Source organism: Antedon mediterranea, chromosome 9 (genome assembly GCF_964355755.1).
Source record: "Antedon mediterranea chromosome 9, ecAntMedi1.1, whole genome shotgun sequence".
Classification (NCBI taxonomy): domain Eukaryota; kingdom Metazoa; phylum Echinodermata; class Crinoidea; order Comatulida; family Antedonidae; genus Antedon; species Antedon mediterranea.
In genome coordinates, this window is record NC_092678.1 from 12796221 (window position 1) to 12816032 (window position 19812).

Below are 19812 nucleotides of genomic sequence, written 5' to 3' on the forward strand. Positions count from 1 at the left end.
TCCGAGACGCATGATGGGAAGGGTTTGGGAGAAAACGTCACAACGCGTACGTACGTGATTTGTTGTTTGTACGTACGCGTTGAGACGTTTGCTCCCAAACCCTTCCCATCATGCATTGTAAAATGACATTCCTTGCGATTTCAAGCTATTTGCGATAAACCTTTGCAATAAATCCAAGATTAAAGCGCACACGGTGTTCCATACAAATGACGATATGATATTAAACTGGCGGCCGCTTTGGTTGGCGGCCGCTTCGACCATACTCCGGCATTGCCAAGTAGGGTAGGCCTAGCTATTTTTAGGGCCTAGCGGCCCCTAGGCTATGCCCTGGGCCTAGGCCTAGCTAGGAATACGATTAGAGTTTGAAAACAAAATATAATTTACTTTTACACCAGTTCTGTTCACCAACATCTAAGAGTTTTCACACGAAAATCCAAATTATTGCTGTAGGCTAGGCCCTATTATAACAAGTAACCAAAAGTAAGTCAAATTCGATCCGTTCTCTCTCCTCCTCCTCCTCCGATCCGGCCCGATCCTCCTCGCTCTCGCGCAACACATCGGTTATAAATAAATAGTTTGTTTTGGTTTATAATAGAGAGGGCAGTATCATAAGTTTACCAATCTTCAGATTAAAACCAATCAAAAGCAATCCAGCTTTCCATGTGATGTGCCACACTGCCATAGATAGTAAACTTATTATTATATAAAAGTTGTTATTTTATTGTGTCATGTGATTCATATATTCTTTTCTTTCGCATCTTTCTTTTTTTCTCCTCATTTTAACACTATAGCTTTAAAAATGTTTCATTTTCAACTCCACAATTGTTCATTACTCAATAAGTTCTTGGAAGTGTTAGAAATTAAATAGTGCACAACCTGTCTTGCTTTCTACTGTTGGAAAACGGAACTTTTAGAATGAAAATGTTTATCCATTTAATGATGTTTTATAGCGAATCCACACATAATTGCTACATATTAATAATTTTGTTATAAGGAAGTAATCTATTTTGGTTTATAATGGTAAATTCGGTTGGTCTTGCTCCAATGAGTTTATAAAAAAGGATTTATAATAATCAACAAAGCGTATTGACATTTTATTTCAATCCCTATGAACTTCAGCTGACGTGTTTGTTTACATTTGACGTAATACGTCGTTTGCTGTCTCAATTGTGAGTATGCTTCCTCCATTTTGTATTATATTATTGTCTTGTATCTTTGTAATATCACTACCATATTTGGGCACATCACACGATTTTTGCCAAACTAGTTTGATAGTGTAACCAGAGCTTAGAGCAAAAATATCGTGCCAATACAACGATGTTATTGTTCTTTGATCATTTTGATCATTTTATAGTACATAAATGGTTATAGTTCTAGAATGAAATCAATTTCGCTTGTTTATTCATCAAGAAAATGTATGTTTATTTATTTGAGATCGTTATCATCCTATATTTTCAACATAATTATGCTCATCAGATGAACAGGGAAACTTCAAACTAGTAATATATTCATAGACAAATTAAGTAAATTATGACCTTATTGAAGTGTTACAATATCCAATACAAATACGTTTGATATGTCAAATTGGTAGCCAGTCATCCTGCCTAGTGATGAAAAGTTTGACAGTACTACAAAAACAATATGATACATTGGCCAGTTTAAATCAAGCAATATTATATTTTGTCACATTCTCGACGCTATATACACAGGGAAAGCGAACACAAATGTGAGGTTATTATTGCTAGTAAACAACGACAGTAGTATATTTTGTGATTATATTTTGTAGTGTAGTACCAACATGACTTATTCAACAATTTGTTTTCTATTGTATGCTCTATAATGATTTTATAAGGAAATGCCCAACATCTGCCCACAACCTACATCATCAATTTAAACCGAGCCAAAATAACAATCACAATCCATGATACAACAGGAGATTTCTACATTGTACAATCTACACTGTTTTTGACTGTTAGGGCTTTTGTACTTCATTGACGAAAAAAATGAAATGATAAACTTACAGCAAACATTTGGTAATATTATGCCATGCTCTTTGATATCCAAAAACGAATTACAGGCTTTAACATTATTAGCACATTAGCTAAAATAGGCATAAAGATTAATTGTATTTATTCTCATATTCTGTATTTTACAGTTGTTTTAAAAAATTTTCTTTCATAAGGTAATGACGTTCTTTCACATTTAAATAATGGGTTTGTCAACATTGTTAATCTTTTCTGCATTTCTGCTATATTCTTCAATATTTCTGCTAAGCACCCAAGCATTCGACAATGATGTGTTACTTGAATTTAAACCTCATGAAAATGAAGGTCTGTACCATGTCAAAATCCATAGTACAACAGGAGACATCTACATAGGAGCTTACAACTCATTGTACAGACTGTCAGGAGATTTCAACATCATTGCTAATATTTCAACATGTTCATCAGATGATTGTGATAACATTAATAAAATATTAGAAATTGATTATGATCATGATAGATTGATTGTATGTGGAGTAGGAAACAATGGAAGATGTGAAGGAAGATCTCCTGTGGATTTAGTAACATTATACGAAAGTGATGTAGACAAGGAAATAGTGAGTGAACTGTCAGCAGTTGGAATCATTGCACCTGGTGTGTTAGGTGATGGCACTAGAGATGGAAATGTTTTATATGTCTCTTCTGGGCATACATCATTAAATCCAGTAGAGTATTCTTACAGGTACATTAATGCTAGAAGAGGTCTTGATACTGATGTACTATTTGGACTCACCAGCCTTGCTTTTAATGCTATCACACCATCTTACAATAAACCCATACAATTTAAAACAGTTTTTAATTACGGTGGATATACTTACTTTGTTGCATTTAGACCCAATGATACTTATTACTTTCATTCACGACTGAGTCGTGTTTGTCAAGACAACTCATTCGTCACATTTTCTGAGATCTACATTCGTTGTGTTGTTAACAATGTTGATTATAACTTGGTACAAGACATGTATGTCAGCCCTGTAGGCACTGAGTTGGGCACCTCACTAGGCCTACAAGCTGGAGATAATGTCCTGTATGGAGTGTTTGCTAAAGGTGATGGAAGTGGAGTTGCAACTGGACAATCTGCAATGTGTATTTACAAGTGGAATGATATAGAAGATGCATTCTTCAAGGCCTTAAATGGATGTATAGCTGCTAATAATGATATCCATACTCTAGACTATGCAGATGATGCTGATTGTCCACAAGTATGATATTATTTTCAAACTTACATTATTTAGTCTTGTTACTTATTGGTGTGGTTTACGCTTGTTTGACCATACTTGTCCAATCTTCCTTATTTGTAGATAGATGTTACTAAGTCATATGACAATACTATAGAATATATTAGAACCACTCATTCTGATTTGCTTTCAATAATAAGATATGTGAAAAAGGTGATTTATTATAATTTTAATTTATAGTTTATGAATTTAATTTAATAATATACTGTAATATGTTTTTCTTTTGATAAGTTTTTCAGTTTTACTTCTGATGATATTCAGTCAATGATGTGTCCACCAAATGATGGTAGGCAACTATACAGACGTTATTCACAAGGTACCTACACAGAAGCAGCAGTATCAGAGGCATTGCTAACAGTTAATGATAAAATACTAACATCAGTTACTACAGCAATTGAAGAGAATCGAACAATATCATTTATAGGCACAGATAATGGAAAAGTTATTAAGGTTAGTAGGCCTATACGACTACTATTACAAATGTTTTTTAACTACTCAGTTCGCAATTCAGTTTATACTGCCATGAATTGTTTTATGTATATACTTGATGAATAAAAGATACCGAAATATATTGTTTAATTTGAAATTCTGAAAATTGATTATAAAGGTACAGAGACACAGATATTTAATCAACACTTTTTATTTTAATATAAAAAGTCTTCACTAAAGAAATGCAAAAGCCACGTAAACAAATAATTGATCATCTTTTTAAACACACTTGGGGAAAACAAAGAAAAAAATGAAATATGATTGTTATTTTTGTGTATCAATATTGTCCTTGTCGACTTACTTTATACAAATAAAAATGAAAGAAAACAAAATTGGTGGGATGTTCGAAGGGGATGATCAACATTCTTTACATGGCCTACTTAGGACTAGCTCTTACCATTCCTAAAATAAAGTTTGAATGAACTAGGTCCTTAGTATTGTTAAATAAGTTGTTTTCTTCCAATTTTGTTTGTCAGATTGAGTTAACCAACAAAACATCATCTAGAGTGTATGAAACTATCACATTAGATACAGGTCAAGAGGTCAGATCAGACACATTTATAGATATAAAATCTAATTATATAATAGCACTCACAGAAAAAAAGGTCAGTTTATTCTAATTTTATGGTATGCTTATCCTAATTTATTTTTTTAATTTGATTTTTTTTTAATAGTTTTCCTGTACATCCTCATAATTATGTATTCGTTTTATTTCATTTAGGCCTATTTCGCTATTTTTTATAATTACAAAAAATAAAACAATAAAAGAAAACAAGAAGAAAATGTTTCCCGACCATTCACAAAGGCCGGTAGAATTAAAAAAAAAAAAAAGCAGTAAAACATCTTGTCTAAGCTAAGATGTATAAATGCACGATTTTTCATTATTTTCATTATTTCATGCCATTCAAAAAATTTACCAAAATGTGCCTTTACGTAAATTAATAATATAGATTACTGTTTTTATACTTTTGGTTAGTTGGTCAAGCTACAAGTTGCAAACTGCAGTTGGTTTATCACATGTGATGAGTGTATCAGACCAGGTAAACTAGATGCAGATCCTTATTGTGGATGGTGTACACTACACAAAAAGTATGTAAAATGTTTAATCATTTATTGCGTTTTTTTTGGCTCATTTATTTACAGTTTAAATGCAGCTATATTATTTATTTACATTATTATTTATTATTTAAAAATTCACCTATCCCTACAATAATTAATATGCTAAACAATAGTTCATAGGGCCAAAGCGACAGAGTGATATTGTACCTTTTATTTCATTTTTATTAAATCCTTTCTATTGTTATGTAAGTGAAGATTACAGTAATTTTGTAAATGCAACGTTTTTAGCCTTGCGGCTACTTGTTGTAAGTTGTATACCCAAATAAATAAAAATAAATAAATAAATTTACTCTCTTTCTATCAAAGTACTGTATACAAACGTTTTTTAATCTAAAGAAAAAACAAATTCAAACGGAAACGTTTGCACCACATTTCATTTTTGTTTGTTTTTAGATGTACTAGATTTAAAGATTGTCAACATACTTCTTGGTTGCCCAGCAACAGTGCACAATGCATAGAGATTGAAAGTTTAGATCCGCCGTTTATTCCTCGAAATTCTGAAAATGTCAGAGTGAGTAAAGTAGTTTACATCAGTTTTCTAAGCTTTTAATTAAAAAAAGAGAAAGAAATTCATGTTTTTATTAGCTAGCCTAAAACGTGTGAGCACTATATTACGCACTACGACTACGGCCACAATAACTTAAATTCTCATTGATGTACATTTCAGTGCAACCGTAGCCTATTGTATTTTAAAAAGTAAATTACAGAATATATTCAGTTTTACTTAATATACAGTATATGTATGTAGTTTATGCAAATCCAATTAAATAGATATGTAATTTTTGTATTAATAGATTTTATTAACTGTTCAGCAACTTCCTCCTTTAAACATCAACCAAAATTATAATTGTAAATTTGGTGACTTTCAATCATCTGCAATAAAAGATGGAGAAACATTGACTTGTAATTCACCGCCTTCATCACATGTGCCTCAAATACCAACCAGCCAAGGTGGGTTTAATTTTCTATTTATTTAGCTCCGGTAATAGATCGCGTGTGTTTGTTTGTTTGTTTGTTTGTTGAATATACAGATAGATATGTGGTCAAGGACCATTCCTTTAAATTTTGGGACCATGGTTGCCTTCCTTCATTAGTTTACCTCAGCAGGAGTTAAATTATAACTTGAGATGGCTGGGTAAGATCCACTTCAAGCTTACAGTGAAGATTCCAAACAGCTAATCTTGGTCTTCGTCATAATGTATTTAAATGAATTTTTGTTTAATACTACATTTTCTGTACAGCTTTTGTAGATATTATATTATCAGTCTATTCATCCGTAACTGATGTTTATTTTGTTTCAACCGAATTCACATTTTTTGACTGCAGTGTCATTACTACGTAAGTATAACGCGTTTTAGTTTTTTTTTGTGCGATTCAAAGGTATTGTTTTACATTATTAGCTGTGATGTTATAAAGATGTTTTTTATGGATTGTCTAAAAATACAACATTTGAATCAGTTATTATTCCTGTTCACATGAAAATGAAAACATTGTTTATAGTGTTTTCTACCACGAGGTGGATGGAACCATTTAGTCACAGTACCTTATAGTAGTAAATAGTAGTAGGCATACAGTATAGATGCTAGCCTCTATATTACCTAGCCAAAAAAAAAAACGTTTTAAAAAATGGTATTTTAAATACAGTATGTAAAAAATACATTTTAAAAATACCTTATTCAAATTTAGTCAAAAAAGATAGTTCAAACAAATATATTTGACATAGCATAGCTTTTTTTCTAAATAAAATGTTAAATTTTTTAAAAAGCAACAAAATAACCAGTTTTATGGTTAAAAAATGTGTTTAAAAAAAATTCATAGAATTATGAAGAAATCTTCAAATATCTCCTTGCTATGCTGATTTTGTATTATATTTATTCATATCAAGTGATTTTAACAAAAATAATGGCTGGTAATAGTAGTAGGAGAAAATTGGTCAGATCTTTTGTTGTCTGATAATTTACAAATTTGACCTTTGACTTCAACATTCATTATGATCGATGTTAGTACCAAGTAGGAACCCTGTCCGACAGGGGTAGAGGCTAGCCTTATGAGTTGAATATTGGAGTTAATATACTATAAAATATGCAAACGTATAGTAATAGTAATTTCTATAATAGTTTGTGTCAATATTGTGAAAATGATTGATGTATTATGTATGTATATTATTTATTATATTATACAAATCTTCAATAAAGAAGGGATTGGAGTTGTGACAAAATTGACTTAGTATGAGAATAATCAATCAATGGAATGCATTGCCATACGATTTTTAATAATGCATTTTCTTTGTTTGAAGTAAGATTGAAGACTCTTATACCATTATTGGCCACGAGATATAACTTGATTGTGGAACTCTTATACCCACACAAAATGAGTGTTCAAGTTTCAAGCCCATAGTCACCTATAATAATTAATAGTAAGCCTTTTGTGTCCAAATCAATTGCAATTAAAGACAATTTGGTTTAAACTTTAGTGTTTTGAGAGAAAATCTAAGAAAATGATTCTACCAGATAACCAGTAAATAGGGAAATGTAATATTTTCCTTTCTACTTCCATTGTAAACGTTTTCTTATAAAAGTTTGTTCTAGCTAGACAATGCCAGTACGTAGTTTGTAGTTCTATAAACCAATCATGCACAAATAATATATAACAACGTTCAACGTTCTGAATTATAAACTTTCTTTCTCTTTTGTGTAACCAAGAATTTAATTGTGTTGCTTTGTTTTCTTATTGAACTTTGTTCAACAAATTGCCCTACATTTAACCATTTATGATTGTTTGATCACAAAACGTTTTTTTGAAAGTTTATACTTCCACTAAATACTGATCCGTATTATAGTAACATTGTGATCTGTGTTTGGAACGAAAGATAAAGAAGTTAACGGACATTTAATAATCATAATAAGAATATTAATAATGAATGTTAAAACTGCCTATGCCTGGCAATTTAAATTTAGAAAGATTTACAAAGTTAATTCAATTAATTTGGTTTCCATTTAAATATCCGTCATTTATATATTTTTGTGCTGTAGTTGTTCTGAATGTGTTACAAACTTTACTTGTTCTTGGTGTGTCTATGACAACAAATGTACCCATAATGCATCAACATTGTGCACATCAGACGACACAATAATTTTGAATGGAAACGTAAGTAAATATTTTTTTGAGGACTTTATAATAAAATGGAAGCTGAACTTGTATTGCTGAAATAAGCACTTTCGAAACAACATTGTTAAGCTAATGAAGGGGAATTGTTGCTCAGTTTACAGTATGACAGTTATGTAAATCATATTTTAAGAAAAGAACCAGAACATGCATCGTATCCTTACTTTACTCTTAAGCAAATGGAACATTATGTGCCAGATAAAATACTGTAAGATGTGGAGAATTGCAGGTTGTGGTGTACAGTTATAGTTTCACAAGTTTCTCATAGATCTTCTACTGTTATCAGTGTGAAGATACAGAAAATAATTTCGTTATTATTGCATTCAGAATGTTGTTCAGAATTGTTATAGGCCTAATATCACTATTGTTTAAATATCTAGGCTGTAACGTCACCACCAAATGGTTTTCAAGGTCAAGGATCATGTCCACAAATTCATCAACCAAATGAGGAACTTATTCATGCTAATATACAGAAAGAAATCATTATACCAATTAAGAATTTACCAAATACACCAAAGGTAAACTTTTAAAGTTGATAATTCATACTGGAATAAACTGTAATATTTTTGAAAAGGAAACCTTGTTATTGTCCACAATGTTTAAACTCTGAGTTTTACAACAGTCATGGTAAGACTTGCACATGTATGATTTCAACTGACCAATAATGCTCGATTTCAATCTACAAGGTTTCAGGAATTAATTCTTAAAGAATTTTGTGAGGTTATAAATTAGGCAGGGCAATTCAATTTAAAATCTTCATCAATTGTAATTGTAAACCCGTAACATATTACCTACCTATAATTAGAGGTTATTTGTCTCTGTTTATTGTAGGTAAACAGCTATGAATGTGAGTTGGAAATTGAAGCACAAACTGTCAGGATTCCAGCATCAGTTGATGAATCAAACTCAAATATCACCTGTTCACAATACACTGTAAGTATAGTAGCAACCAAGATATTTGAACAGATGGATTAAATATACACCGTATATTAAATAGCATTTAGTTACATTTTCAAATGAATAATGAAACAAAGATATTACATTAATATTGACACATTGTAGTACAACAATGGACCTATATGTCCATGGTACTTCTTACCAAGTACATACACGTGTTACAAAACCTCTTGTTATAGAGTGCTTGATAATTAATCTCAATAGCAAAAGATATACAAAGAGTTATTATAACTATATGTAATTAAATTTATGTTTGCTGATTTTGTTAGAAGTGGTTTATAAAGTTTTTGTTTATTAATTTTCTATTCATAAATTTACTCTGTGATAATTATTTATTCAACTTAGGCCTAAATCTATTTTAAAAATCCACAACAAAAGTTGATAGGGATATTATTTTAAAATGAATGGATGTATCTTCCTTGTTACTTAATAATGATTGATTTACTACCAAAACCAAGTTGATTCATATCCACGTCACTAGAATTTTCAATTCAACAACTCCATTTCCAGAAAATTTTTGTTTTAGGAAGTTTATGTGGTACAATCCTCCTGTAAATGTCACATGATAATGAATAAATCTCATCTTGAAATTATGCCAAATGTTATTTGATATTCAAGTGTACTTTTAATGGCTTTTTGGAAACATTTCTTTCTTTCTAGTATGACTACACCACTGATGACAAAAAGGAAGTAAATGCATATATTAAAGTATTTTGGAATGGGAATGTAATTGACAATGCTTATCAAGGTTGGTTTCACCTGATTGTTTACATTGATAAATATCATTAAATCAATTATTTACTTGGTAAATACATTTTGTTATCATATTCACATATCTACCAAAAAAAAATAAAAACAACAAATCATCTATAAACAGAAAAAACTATTCTTAGGGCAATTACCTCTAACAAAAGTCCTATTTTTATATTTACTGCGCATAAATGAAATAAATTTTGTGCTAGTTGATTCAGTGTGGTGCATGGTCGACAAAAAAAAAGATTACCCAAAATGCTCAGGACATGGTCAAGCTTTCCAATATGCTACTGTAGTTGACCCAATTAAATTATATGTATATAATTCTTTACGTTGAACCATGAATACGTACATGTGCGACGTTTCGACTGTTTCCAACAAGTCTTCACCTTGCAATGACTAGATGTTAGTGGTTGCTAGGAGTATTTTGCTTGTTGTAGAAGTTTAAGTTTGTAGGTTTGAAAAATGTTTCCAATGTTGTGAGTGTATAATGTTCTGTTAATATTTTCTGATAGACCTTTGATGTAAGGAAGTACAATATATCCTAATTTTTCACTAGGATGTGTCTTGCGTTTTCTTAGTTGATTTTACCTTCTATTGTTGTTTTACCTTATCGACTGTCCAACTAGGGTATCCACAGTTCTTCATTTCTTCTCCTCTTTTTTCGACCTTTGATACTATATGTTACATCTATGCATAAGAGTTACGCTTAGTTTATGTTTGGAACAATTCAAAATGTCGCACACGTTCGTATTCATAGTTTAACGTAACGAATTATATACAGATAGAACACATGAAAACATTTTTTTTTTAAATTTGGGATAATTTATTCAAACAGTTATTAATCATGGTTATTCTTTGGCAGCAGAAGCAAGTCATTTTAGCCATAATTGTCCTAGAAAGGTAGTTGTTAGATTTATATTTGGTGATATTTGTTCAGGAAGTAATTTTTAAAAACCCAAAGAATATTATACACTTTTTATCAGCTTAAAAACAGTCAACTGAAAATCTTTAAGCCCGCCCAAACTGTCATATTCTTGAAAGTCTGGTTTCCCAAATAAATTTGACACAGAGTTTTAGTTACGTTTAAATAAACATGTATTCACCCCTTTAATTTAACTTTATTTCAGACAAACTGTCCACATGAAACATACAGGCCTAAATACAATAAAAAAGATTAAACCTTTTATCTGGTTATAGTAGGTTTCCGGTTTAGAGACTGTAGTTTCAGCTGACAGACAATTAAGTGTTTTTAACATAGTATATTGTTCTTTAATGAACATAAAATGGTTGTTTTAAACAGGAATGTTAACAACAATTTACTTTACTAAGTATTGACTCAACACCACATTGTTCAAACAACAGGATGATATAATCTTTAAATTACAGTCAATTTGTTTGTATACTATAAACAGGCCCGTAGCCAGAATGCATCAGAGGGGGGTTTTCTTGACACCAAGTATTTTGCGAGCGCAGCGAGCAACTGTAGGCTGGGGGCCAGGGGGCCGCCAAGGGCCCCCGGTGGGGTCCAGGGGGCGAAGGCCCCTGGAAGCTTTGGCTCTCAGAGCAATTTCGGTTGTTTTAATAAGCTTACAGAGACATTTTTTACCTACTAAAATCTGAGTTATGCAGAGGAATTATATACAGTAGTACAGTATTATGGAAGTTAGTACAGTAGTACTGATCATGAAATACAGCTTTATTGTTGCAAAAAAGTATATTATATTAGGCCCTTAAATAATTTCTTATCCTATAAACATAAAAAACAAATAGTACCGTATATTTCGGTGTACAAGTCGCACCTGTGTATAAGACGCACCCATAACGGAGACTGAAATATTAGTATTTTGTATGTAGTCGATGCATAAGACGCACTTATTTCTAGGCCGAAATTTAAACATTTTACAATCAAAACAATGGTATTTTAATAATAAAACAACGATATTTGAGACATATTTATTAGAATCAAATGATATAATTTTGTTTGATTGCCTTTATTACATCGTAATCAGTCTCTACTTCAACTGAACGTTCAATGAAAAGGGAAATCCCCATATTGTTTCAGTTACGATGCACTGTGTGGGAGGGCTAGCCTATGTCTATTTAAGTAATTTTAATTTCATATTACTTAAATATATACCTTCTTATTGTGTGTATGACCATTATAAAATAAATCCAAATGATGTTCAGTTTTTTGGGCTGATAATGAACCAGGAATATCATGTTGGGTAGGCCTATATGAAAATCTTTCCTATTTCCATGCATGCATTACATGAGGAGAGGAGAGCACTAACCATGTGCTCCTTGCATGCCTGGTGTCCAGCACTGTTGGCCATATACACTATGAGATTAGGGGAAGCTACTTAACACAATAACAACACACTCTTTTAGATATCGCTTGACATACAAACTATTGCCTACATGATTATAAAATTATGTGATTGTTGACATAGAGATGTAATAAAAATAAACCACCGTGATCAAGGGAAATAGTTATTGTGTAATTAAAATGTGACACCACCGTAATTAATGGACTCTTCCATAAATGTGTAGCGCTGTGATGCTGCATGCTGCTAGAATACACACCCGCGAGTTCAGAGAGTATTACTAGGCCTGGGTAGAATATCTAATGCGTACTGTAATATTAATACAGTCGAGGATGACAATTTACCTTAGCCTAACTAAAAATTCAATAAACTTGTTACCACACTGTGGTTAGACAGAAGTGAGTAACTAGCTAGGCCTACATTGCAGAGTAGTACACTATTTTTAATTAATTTAAGTATTAGTAGGTAATTAAATTAATTAGGGTAACATTTAGAGGTCAAATTTGCGTGTCAAAAGTGCGTCTTATACACCGAAATATTCGGTAGGCCTACGTACACGTACCAATTTAACTCAGCACCATTTTTATTCAAGTTTACACAGTGAAATTCTTTGGTTTAATGAAAAATTTTTCCAGGAAAAAAATAAAAATCCCCAAAAAGATTGAACTGAACTGAACGTGATCTTGTGCGTTCCGAAAAGCCCGGCCGAAGCACGCGATTGGTCAGTCCATTTTTCTGTCATATTTATAACCATCATCTCTCAACAATCTCTCGATCTGACGCTCAGCAGTGACTTTGACATCGGACAATCTGTATATTCGATCGATTTAAACATAGTCAATAGAAGTAAAATGACCAAAAAATCTGCTATAATTGATAATTAATTGCACGATTTTGGAAGTGGGGCCTTTGTTTTTCAAGGGGGGTTCGCTGGTAAAAGGGGGGGGGGGGGGGGGTTCGCCCGAACCCCAAAAAACCCCCCTGGCTACGGGCCTGATAAATCCCTACTTCATGCCCTTGATTGTTCTGGTGTCATTCTGTGCAAATAATATTATACCCAATTTTTTGATGCCAAACCTGTAGATAATGAGTATTTGTTTGCATAATTATTAATTACTGTTTTTAGTTTATCCTTAAATGTTATCATGACATACGGTATGTCTTGGCATAGTACATAAATAATATTAATGTTATCTACTCTCATCCAATCAGACTTCGAGACGTGTTTTCAAAACCTAGTGAATAAAACCAATTGATTAAATATCATGTGTCAGTTAGCATACAGCCATTTATACATTCAAACGCTGTCAAAATATGATAACAAATACGTATCATTCTTTTGTTATTTTGTTTTCAGCATTTTAGTATTCAAAACAAAGTCACAAAGTCATAACTCATAGTAACACCTTCGTAATATGCTAATGATTATGATATTTTATCAGTTAATGCTTCATTTTTACATTAATTTCTCTATTTTTATTTACCAGTCACATTGTACAAGTGTAATGTTCAACGTCCAGACTGCAGTCGATGTTATTCAATGAACACCACTAGGTCTGGACTTGATTGTGTCTGGTGTACTGGAGACCAATGTTCCTACAGTCCATTCTGTTCATCAATTGTGAATGAATGTCCATCACCTGCCATTATTCAGGTAATTGGAATCATTTTATCTTCCTTCAAAATCCAGCACCCTAGCCTAACTTAAATTTGTTTGAAATGTTGTTTGCTAGTCGCCCTCTGTTACTATTTCATAGTGTATAATTTACATTAGAGTTATATTTGTGGCAGAAAACATTAATTAGTCTGAAAATTAGGGGAAAAGGTCAACCAAAGAGTATAACATGATATTTAAGGAATTTGTTTTTTTTAAATGATTACATCAGTCATGTTTTTTTTTAAATACAGTATCCATCATGCTTAGTTCTAATTATTATTTTCAGACTCTTCCTATCTCAGTTGCTACAGTAACTACTCAACCTGAACCTGATTTCACAGAGGTCATTGAACTAGTCGGAACTGATTTTGGACAGATTATGTCAGATATTGACAACATAATGATAGATAACAAAGAATGTGTAATAGTTGCTGATGGATTTAACATAGCTTTACAAAGGTATTTTAAACAAAATTTAATTTAACATTAATTATGCAGCACTAAGTCTCTGTACTTGTTTCTGGTGGGATCCTTCTGGCTCTACATAAGCAAAGTGTTACACAGGACCAACGGATTAACATCTCATCCGAAAGATGGTGCGCTATATTCATGTAATCCAAGCCGTAAGTTAGAACACAGAGAGATGGCGATTAAACCGTGAACCAAACCTAAGTACAAATCACAACTGTAACTTATTAAACATAACATGTATCCTTGCTATTTGATTGGTTGGTTTATTAAGTATCATGTGCCATGCATTATTTCGATCCATCCTCGCAGCCAGTGTAACTTGGTAAATTATGTATTTTATATTTATTCTTATTTTTTATGTATAATATCAGTAAAAAGTAAATGTTATTGTGTATTATGCACAGTGTGAAATGTAAAGCTCCTGTGTTTGATAGCGTCTCTCAACGTGACGTCATCATAACTGTTCAAGGAAAGACAAGTGCACCTGTAGTCATACTCTATCAGGTATATTTTTTTCACTCAAATTTCACAATTGGTTTAATCCTTGCCTTTATGTAGAAGAGTCAACCTTAATCAATATTTTTATATAATTACTAAAGTTATTTTAAAATGTTTATTCTACAGTAATCATGTATATTTGTTGTAAACTTGTGGTATTCATGATATTAAAATGAACACTAGAACCAGCGAAGAGTGAAGATACATTCACTTATTTCTTCTACTTTCACTCTTTTTTCTACTTTCATTCTTTTCTTTTACTTTCACTCTTTCTTCTACTTTCACTCTTTTCTTCTACATTCACTCTTTTCTTCTCCTTTCACTCTTTCCTTCTAGTTTCACTCTTTTCTTCTACTTTCACTCTTTTCTTCTGCTTTCACTCTTTTCTTTTACTTTCACTATTTTCTTCTACTTTCAATTTTTTCTTCTACATTCACTCTTTTCTTCTTCTTTCACTCTTTTCTTTTACTTTCACTCTTTTCTTCTACTTTCCATCTTTTCTTCTACATTCACTCTTTTCTTCTAGTTTCACTCTTTTCTTCTACTTTCACTCTTTTCTTCTGCTTTCACTCTTTTCTTCTACTTTCACTCTTTCCTTCTACTTTCACTCTTTTCTTCTACATTCACTCTTTTCTTCTACTTTCACTCTTTTCTTCTACTTTCACTCTTTTCTTTTACTTTCACTCTTTCTTCTGCTTTCATTCTTTTCTTATACTTTCACTCTTTTCTTCTACTTTCACTTTTTTCTTCTACATTCACTATTTTCTTCTACTTTCGCTCTTTTCTTCTACTTTAATTTTTACTTCTACTTTCCCTCTTTTTTTTATACATTCAATCCTGCTAGAACAAGATCAGAGTGAAATTAATACAATTTCATTCTTCTCCTCTACTTTCACACCTGCTAGAACAAGATAAGAGTGAAATTAATGCAATTTCACTCTTCTCCTATACTTTCACTCCTGCTAGTAAAAGAGAAGGATATTAACAATTTATAAAATAGTTTCCGCTGACCAATTTTTATACTATAAATATATTATCTTTTAAACATGTTATTATGCTTGTATAAAAACGTTTGTTTTTTTAAATATTTTTAAAAACAATTATTAATTATATATATAGTAATACCTGTGTTTTATTACTAAACATTTTTCTTTTCATTTTAGAATCCAATTATATCTGAGTTGAGACCAAGGTTTGGCATAAAAGCTGGTGGAACTACACTAACATTCAGTGGATCCAATCTGAACACTGGGAATGACATAATGGTATCTATTGATGGAAGTGAATGTTATGTCACAAGGTACGAAATGACATGTTGTACATTAATTATTTTCTAGTCCAATGATCTTAATGAAGCTGAAGGTTATGTTACAAAATAAATCTTTTTTTGTATATAGATTAAAATGTAGATTATTACTACTGCCAAGGAGGTTATATTTTGCAATATTTATTAGACAGATCTTGACCGATTTTAAACCACAGATAGATGTAATGAATACTCCATTACTTTTTAATAGCAATCCACACAAGGATCCTAATTCAGGACAATTATTTTACTAATTTTAGAGCGTACTTCAAAAGGATGTATCTTTACCAAATTCTAACCACTGTTGATTTATTCTACAGTATCAATGAAAACCAGATGATGTGTACAACATCAAATTATACAACATCTGGAGCTGAAGTTGCAGTAACAGTTACATTTGGAAATGCTGTTAGAGATGGTCCTACATTTACTTACACTACAAATCCCACAGTGACTGACTTCCAACCAAAACAAGGCATTCAAGCGTAAGAAGACATACTTTATGTTCTCAATTATAATACATGTATTCATGAATAAATAATAATAACTTTATTGAACAGACGCTTTTAGAACAGCGGCACACGTTTTATAACACGTTTAAAAAAAAAAAAAAAAGGAAAGGAAATGAATTATACAATAGTGAAAAAGTACAACACTTAACTTTTGATGGAGTATAGGCCTACTGTATAAAAGTATATTTATACATTATTATTATTTATGTTCTTGTTAATACTGTATTATTATTATGAACGTTAATTGTAATTTATTTACAGTGGTACTATTTTTATTATTATTTATGTTTTCCTAATTATTTTTGTACTTTAGTCTTATTTTTAGTATTTTATTAACATTTTTATCTTAGAAAAAATGGTGGAGTACTGCAAAGTATACACAGCTTCAGTAACAAACAATAATTGATTGATCAATAAATTGATTGCCTACCTATTTCATTTCATTTCATTTATTTTGTCTTAGATAAAAAAAAAACAATAGAGGGAGACAGGATTCCCAAAAGCGAACTAAATCAAACTATCAAGTGGGTCTCCAAAGTGGGTCTGTATCTAAATTGTTCGGACAATCTTTTCTAAACATTCTCCTAAAATTTATGATATTAAATAAATATTCAAAATAAAACAAGAAAATGTATATATTTTTAAATAATTTAAGTGTATTGAAATTAAAAATAATAATTTTATTGCAGAGGTGGTCAAAACATCATAGTGACAGGAACAAATTTCCAATATGTACAGAAAGCACAGATGTTGTTAAATAGTGTATTAACTGAAAATGTAAGATTTAAAATATGAATTGATGAATTTCGATTGAAAGAAATAACACTTAGCTACTAATATTAGTGCATACTTACATATGTCCACCATTAAGAACTTGGTAATGTCAATTTATTTACCACTTTCTTTTTCAAAATGATTGTATAATTTTGTAGAAATACATATAGGCCTATCGAGGAATATTATATGAAATAATTGGACAGGAAACAAAATAATTTTTTTCCCAGAACTGTATAATTCTGTCAAATGAGGATATGGATTGTGAAAGTCCACCAGCCGATCTCTCCACACCAGGTAGCAGACGACAGGCAGACCAGGCAGTTTTAACTTTGACCTTTTCATTTGATGATTTTGTTCCTATATTGAATGGTGATTTCGGATTTTCAGTTTACCCTAATCCAGTTTATTATCTCTTTGATAATAAGTCTTCTTACGGAGAGAAAACGGAAGATGGTGACTATAAATATGACAACAAAATTGACGAGTTCATGATTCTGATGGTAATTATAATATGTGAAATTTTTTTTATTTGGTTTTGATTTAAGAGTTAGAATTCATCATTGTAAACCATTTAAAGCTGTTCGACATAGTCAGTTGTTGTGGATATGATGCCGATTGGGCTTCTTTCCAGCCACTTGATGGTTTTGATATTTAGTGTCAGGAAAAGAGTCCTATATTTCTTCTTGTTTAATTTGTAATAACAATTGATATTATTCTGATTGCCTGTAAATATTTACAAGGTTTACAATTAAATCTTGCAAAATCGGACCACCAGAAACACTACATCCATAACATCTGAATTGTCATAAACTTATTCAGTTTCAAATTTCATATATGAAATTCTTATTGGTCAGATGTTTTGCCCAATTCTGACGTAACTGTAAATTCTTCTCATTACAAGTGCGTGAGAAAATAAGTGACCAATACATTCAATACATTGTTACATTGGTTCATATAAAAATGCAATGGCGTTTTAAACTTGATTATAGTTTTGAGAATCAGTATTTTATTTATACCCAACATTAAAAAAAACCTGTATTTACATAATAGGGGTCTGACATCAACCTTGCTAGTAATGTTGAGGGTTTTGAAGTATTCATTGGAAGTGTTAAATGCACTGTAAATTCAATAACACGTACAGTAGTTCTTGTTGAAATACCAGACAAGGAACCTAATCCAGTAGATGTTGAAGATCATCCTATTGTTATGGTAGGTCGTTAGCTCACTAGATAATACTTTTAATATTATATATAATATTTTTATAATATTCAATATTCCGTAACCAATAATGTCAAAATCACAAATTGTTTTTAAACGAACTCATCAACATTGTAATATTAATTTATTTTTATTTTTAAGATGAACTACGTTATTTATGTTCTTCTGTTTTAGTGGCTGTTTAGACTTAGGTTGAATAAGTAAAACAACGTACAGAACTTAGAGACAAAAAAGTGTTTGTCAAAATCCTATTTTACAAAATTCAAATTTTAGACTTTGATACTTAAAACATTTTTTAATATATTCTTTCTAACATTATTACTACTAGATTGTTTTTAACAAAAAATGTACTACAGAATGTAACCAATGTTAGTGTTTTAATATTGATTGTCTCCAAATAACTTTAGATCCGTCATGGAAATCTAAAGTTCACTTTCGGTGCAATAAGATATGTAGGCATTGGATTGTCTACCACCGTCATAATTATTATAATTACGGTTGTTGTGATTGTGGTTATCACCATTACAATCATACCTGTCTACTGGCGTAGATCAAGAATACTCGACAGACAATTGGAAGAAACAACAGTGAGATTTTTTACAAAAAGTAAGCTAGAAAGCATTATAGATAAACTCAAACTATTGATATCATAATGGGCTTGAAAAGTAAAAGCTAAATTTGGATATATGAGTGATGGACAATTCAACTAACTATTTCTACAAAAAAAACCCACAGAAATTAAGAGTAGTAATTTTACATGAAATTAGACAGATTTTAAATAACTATCGCAAGTCATCTAGAAACGAGTTTTAACAAGTTTTTTGTATTAAAATTACCATGTGATCTTCACTAATGATGCATTATTTAGCATAAATACATACATTGGCATGTACCGATGCTCAACAAAACAAAATGAGAGTGCCTATATGAATACGCTACTGGTAATCTATTATGCACAAATAATTCAACTGTTTGGAAATTTGTAGTGACGAGTTTAGTGTTTAGGTACTGTATATAGATGATGATGATAGCATATCGGCATTATAATGAAACAATCAATTACACATTAACCTACATTCAGTATATACTTATAAAGTCAATAACTACAATTTAAGTAATTGTTAATAAATTAATTCATATTTAGAAGAAGAAAAAGAAGAGGAGTATCTAGAAATAAATGACGATGATTCAGAAGTAAGGTATATGGGCATAGTACATGACGGCAAAATATCAAGAGAATTTAGTCAGAGTAAAGAGCATTATGTACAATGTATGCTGTTTCT

At 31.1% G+C, this 19812-nt stretch overlaps 1 protein-coding gene and 1 long non-coding RNA gene across 2 annotated transcripts in view; both read left to right on the forward strand.

Moving 5' to 3' along the window:
* The first annotated feature begins 2188 nt into the window (after positions 1 to 2188).
* The window catches only part of LOC140058184 (plexin-B-like), a 161059-nt gene continuing 143435 nt past the window's right edge, over positions 2189 to 19812 (forward strand). Inside the window, exons 1-14 of the mRNA XM_072103746.1 lie at positions 2189 to 3244; positions 3512 to 3730; positions 4246 to 4374; positions 4746 to 4858; positions 5282 to 5399; positions 5683 to 5839; positions 6130 to 6226; positions 7921 to 8035; positions 8434 to 8571; positions 8885 to 8986; positions 9671 to 9758; positions 13578 to 13744; positions 14034 to 14206; positions 14623 to 14722. Of these exons, the coding sequence (XP_071959847.1) occupies positions 2210 to 3244; positions 3512 to 3730; positions 4246 to 4374; positions 4746 to 4858; positions 5282 to 5399; positions 5683 to 5839; positions 6130 to 6226; positions 7921 to 8035; positions 8434 to 8571; positions 8885 to 8986; positions 9671 to 9758; positions 13578 to 13744; positions 14034 to 14206; positions 14623 to 14722 (2751 nt within the window). The 5' untranslated portion in view covers positions 2189 to 2209. The remainder of the gene's footprint in view (positions 3245 to 3511; positions 3731 to 4245; positions 4375 to 4745; positions 4859 to 5281; positions 5400 to 5682; positions 5840 to 6129; positions 6227 to 7920; positions 8036 to 8433; positions 8572 to 8884; positions 8987 to 9670; positions 9759 to 13577; positions 13745 to 14033; positions 14207 to 14622; positions 14723 to 19812) is intronic.
* LOC140058799 (uncharacterized) lies at positions 18470 to 19810 on the forward strand. Its single transcript, XR_011847061.1, has 3 exons — positions 18470 to 18520; positions 18937 to 19135; positions 19674 to 19810. It is a non-coding gene; the product is annotated as an uncharacterized lncRNA (long non-coding RNA).